The following is a 3,694-nucleotide window of genomic DNA, read 5'->3' as shown; positions in this document are numbered from 1 at the left end:
CATAAGGAGTTGCCTAGTAGTGGATTAGAAGTTGCATTGTACGGGGCGATTAGTTCTTTCCTGTAGAGCAAAGGTTAGTAGGGATAGAGCAACTGTGCAAACACAATAGAGCAACTTTGAAGTAGAATAGAGCAACTTCAGGCCACAAATTACAAAGCACCATAAATAAAACACGGTGTGATCCGGGAAGAACCACCACACAACAAAAGCAATAAAAAAACAAAAAACAAGGTACCGTAGTTGCCCTACACAGTTTGGATCCTTTTTTGTGCATAATAAAACCGTGCAATTGCCTAAAAATATTATACAGTTGCCCAATTGTCATGAGCTTAAAAAGACCATAGTTTCGCCAAATATATAAAAGTTATAGATTTCCGCAATTAGGTTTATGTTATACCTGCAATTAGGTTTTTGATAGTAGCCCTGGATTGCATGAGAGGGCAGGACCAGAGCTCACCCCGCCGGTGGGGTCATGCGACGAGCCGGGGCGAAGAACACCTTCATCGACATGATGGCATCCCCCAATCAATCTAGTACATCGGGTGCTCTGAGCAAACTCCTTCTACATTTCTGCTTCGTCTCCAAGGTGTGAGCACAGTCATTCCTTGTAACATTTTTGGGTGCACACTATATACTCAATCAATTGTCTCCATGGTTCAAACCAGGGGCCTTGTACATGCATGTCACATGTGCAACTTGCCATGCTACTGCTCTTATGTCTACAATTGCATACTACTACTAGTATGCAAATGAGAATTGAGAAGCCTCATATGTTTGACTATTTGATATAAACACTCCTCCTGAAACTCGTGAAGATGTGAAACTAGTGAAATTTTTTCGTATAAACCTCATATGATTTTGCCTTTGAAATTAGATGCATTGTTGCCCGCTACTAATCGAAGGGGCGTTGTCATGTTAGGGTGCAGGTTGTGGGATAGCGGCCCGTGTGCAACTACCATAAGAGCACACTGACAGTGAGCATCTCCAAGAGCAAGGGTGGAGAGGACGCTGCAGCTCAAGGGGGGCCTCACTAGGTGAAGGTGAGCATGGATGGCGCCCATTTTTGTCCCATCAAATTCTTTTAAATTCGTTGGAGAGCAAGGGGGATTAGTACGCAGGAGGCATTCCCCCCTATCAAATTCGTTGGGCAATTCTGTATCCAACATTCTAGGCTATTATGGATTATAGGGAGTATCGAGAGGCAATCAGGGACCTTTTTGTTTAAACCAGTGGGATAATTTTTTGCAGTCAATAGATAGGCAATTATGTGGATTATGAAGACAAAACAGTCGCTTGGATTTGCTAGAAGAGTTGCATCCTATCATAATGCAGTTGCTTAGTGTGGTTAGGACAATTGCTTGGTTTTGCCAGGATAGTTTTGCATTATGTTTTTTGGTAACACAGTTGCTTGGATTTGCTAGGACAGTTGCTTGGTTTTGTTAGAACAGTTTTTGCATTGTGATTTTGGTAATACAGGTTCTTGGATTTTTTTGTCAAGGACAATTGCTTTTGGATCTTGATAAAGAAAGGTTGTGTGAATTTTCCTAGGGGGCAGTTGCGTTTGATTTTGCTAGAGCAGTCGCTCTACGTAGAAGATGTAGTCGTATGACGTGTCATCTATGTGGTTACACGATCTCCCGTTCCGATGAACTTGCTTGATATAGATGAGGGTCACGTGACAACGCGGTACTCAACGGAGGGGGGTTCGGCTCCTCTGCAGTATAGTTAATACTGCACGCGTGCTGTAGCTGCTAGGATCAGCCGTCTATTTTAATCCTATGGCTCTGCAACGAGGAACTGCTGGTCTCATATAAATAAAAAACTAAAAGACTCACACGGTCCCTTCTCTCTCTGTCTTATCCCTTTCCTCTAGTGAAGCTCGGCCACTGTTTCTTCCTCTAGTGAAGCTTGGCCACCGTTTCCCCAAATCCACAAGACTGCTCCACCCCGGCCGAGCCAGCTGCAAGGGATGGCCGGAGGGCTGCTGCGAGAGCTGACTGGAGACGGCGCAGCTTCACCGCCACACGTATCTCGCTGCTAGCAGCAGGGAGACGGCGAAGTACACAAGCAGCAGAGCAACGACGAGATCTACGAGCGGCCGACCTGGACGAGGAGGGTAGCAACCAGACGAGGGGCATGCCTGGGCCGCCGTGCTATCTTACGGCTGCACGAGGCCTCTGACGGCAGGGTCGCGATAGCTGGACCTCGGCGCCCTCCTGCCTGGCCAAGCCCCAGTAGCAAAACCAAAGGTCAATTACTTCTTGTTACCTAGAACTAATTTATTCCTTTCTTCATCATTAGTTCATACCGTACTGCTGCTATTTCTCGATGTCACAGGCGTGAAAGCATAGCAAGAGAGAGCTGAGCATGTCATTGGAATATTTAAAAGTGATAAGTACTCAACAGATCATTGTTGCAATTAAATGTAACTAAACTGATTGTTCTGTCTTCGGAAACTAGGAGTCAATTGAAATTAAACCAATTGAAGTAATGAGCACTCAACAGATTGGGTCTCATGTATGCTGATTCAGTTATGTCTTCTGCATAATCTGTCGATCTGGCAAGACAACATAACAGACATGCATCAACCTATCGTTATATCCCAGGATAGTTTTATAAGTTCCAAAGATCACCAGCAGTCAGCACACATTCAAGAAAAAATCGCAAAGCGGAAAGAAGCAAGCTAGCCACGTCAACGCACCAGCAACTTAATTTTCCATGCACACGTACGTATGTACGTGCTGGCTGCTGTCGATGGATGGATGCGTGGTGGGCGAAGGCGCTGGTAACTGTTTTGTTCAGCAGGTGCGTGGAAGATGCGCTCGAACCAACTAATGAGCGCAGCGGCGCTGGCTAGCCGCGTCCTTAATTCTTTTGCTGACCAGAGTTGCCTTTTAATATGGCCGAATATTCTCTCTCAATTCTTTTTTTTCCAACAACCTCACGCCAACAACCTCAATATCTAAGCCACTATTCACGCTTTCTTCCAACCGAACAGATTGGTAGTTGCCTCTTTTTTATATCCTAATCCGAACCTTCCAAGTATCCAAAGTTTCTTTTCTTGTACAGGGCAAGAGATCTGAACGTGATTCTCTCTCCTTTCCTGCTGAAAATAACAAGGCACAAAGGTAGCAGCTAATTAAAATATGCCAAATACACACAAGCGATGGACAAACTTCCTCCTTTTAATCTCTTTCCTTTCTCAATTTTTTTTCTTAACTATTCGGATCAGCTCTAATAATTGACCGGTCAGATTTTTTTTTACTCCCAAATCCAAACGTGGCAACTAGTATTATGAGGTGGTCAACAAACCAGATTTTTTTTTCAACAAAGGGATGAGACTCCCCAAATCCAAACGTGGCAGCTTGTCTTTCACGTTCCTTTTTCTTTACTTGTCTCCACGAGAATATCTCCTGCTATATTTTTTCCAGACCTTTTTTCTTACCACCTTCCAAAAGTATTAGCAAACAGATCTGTGGTTGCCTTTTTTTAGCCTATTCTTTATGTCTTTCCAAACAACACACAAAGATAAAGCAACGTGGGAAACAAGTCCCAAGCCAAACGTGGCAACCATCAGTTTTTTAACTTCTCTCTCCCTATTTTTCTGTTTGCTTTTGTCTGCTATGTGACATACACAAAGATGAATATGATGACGACAACAAAACAACCGATGATTGGTGTCAGCGGTGATCGA

The 3,694-nt window shown here is 44.0% G+C and overlaps 1 protein-coding gene across 5 annotated transcripts in view; it reads left to right on the top strand.

The window, feature by feature from the left end:
• Positions 1–2,491, top strand: part of LOC119266686 — a 5,360-nt gene extending 2,869 nt beyond the window's left edge. The window contains exons 3-5 of one of the 5 annotated variants that reach the window (XR_005132099.1): positions 408–586; positions 920–1,040; positions 1,874–2,491. Coding sequence is in view for 2 of the 5 variants with exons in the window: in XM_037547942.1 (XP_037403839.1) it covers positions 920–972 (53 nt within the window). In the remaining 3 variants the exon portion in view is untranslated. Of the gene's footprint in view, positions 1–407; positions 587–919; positions 1,498–1,873 lie in introns of those variants that run through there. The other 4 variants (XR_005132096.1, XR_005132095.1, XM_037547950.1 and 1 more) reach the window with 4 other exon arrangements.
• Positions 2,492–3,694: the final 1,203 nt, after the last annotated feature.

Source organism: Triticum dicoccoides, chromosome 1A, assembly GCF_002162155.2.
Source record: "Triticum dicoccoides isolate Atlit2015 ecotype Zavitan chromosome 1A, WEW_v2.0, whole genome shotgun sequence".
NCBI classification, from domain to species: domain Eukaryota; kingdom Viridiplantae; phylum Streptophyta; class Magnoliopsida; order Poales; family Poaceae; genus Triticum; species Triticum dicoccoides.
This window is presented reverse-complemented; position numbering and strand designations above follow the sequence as displayed.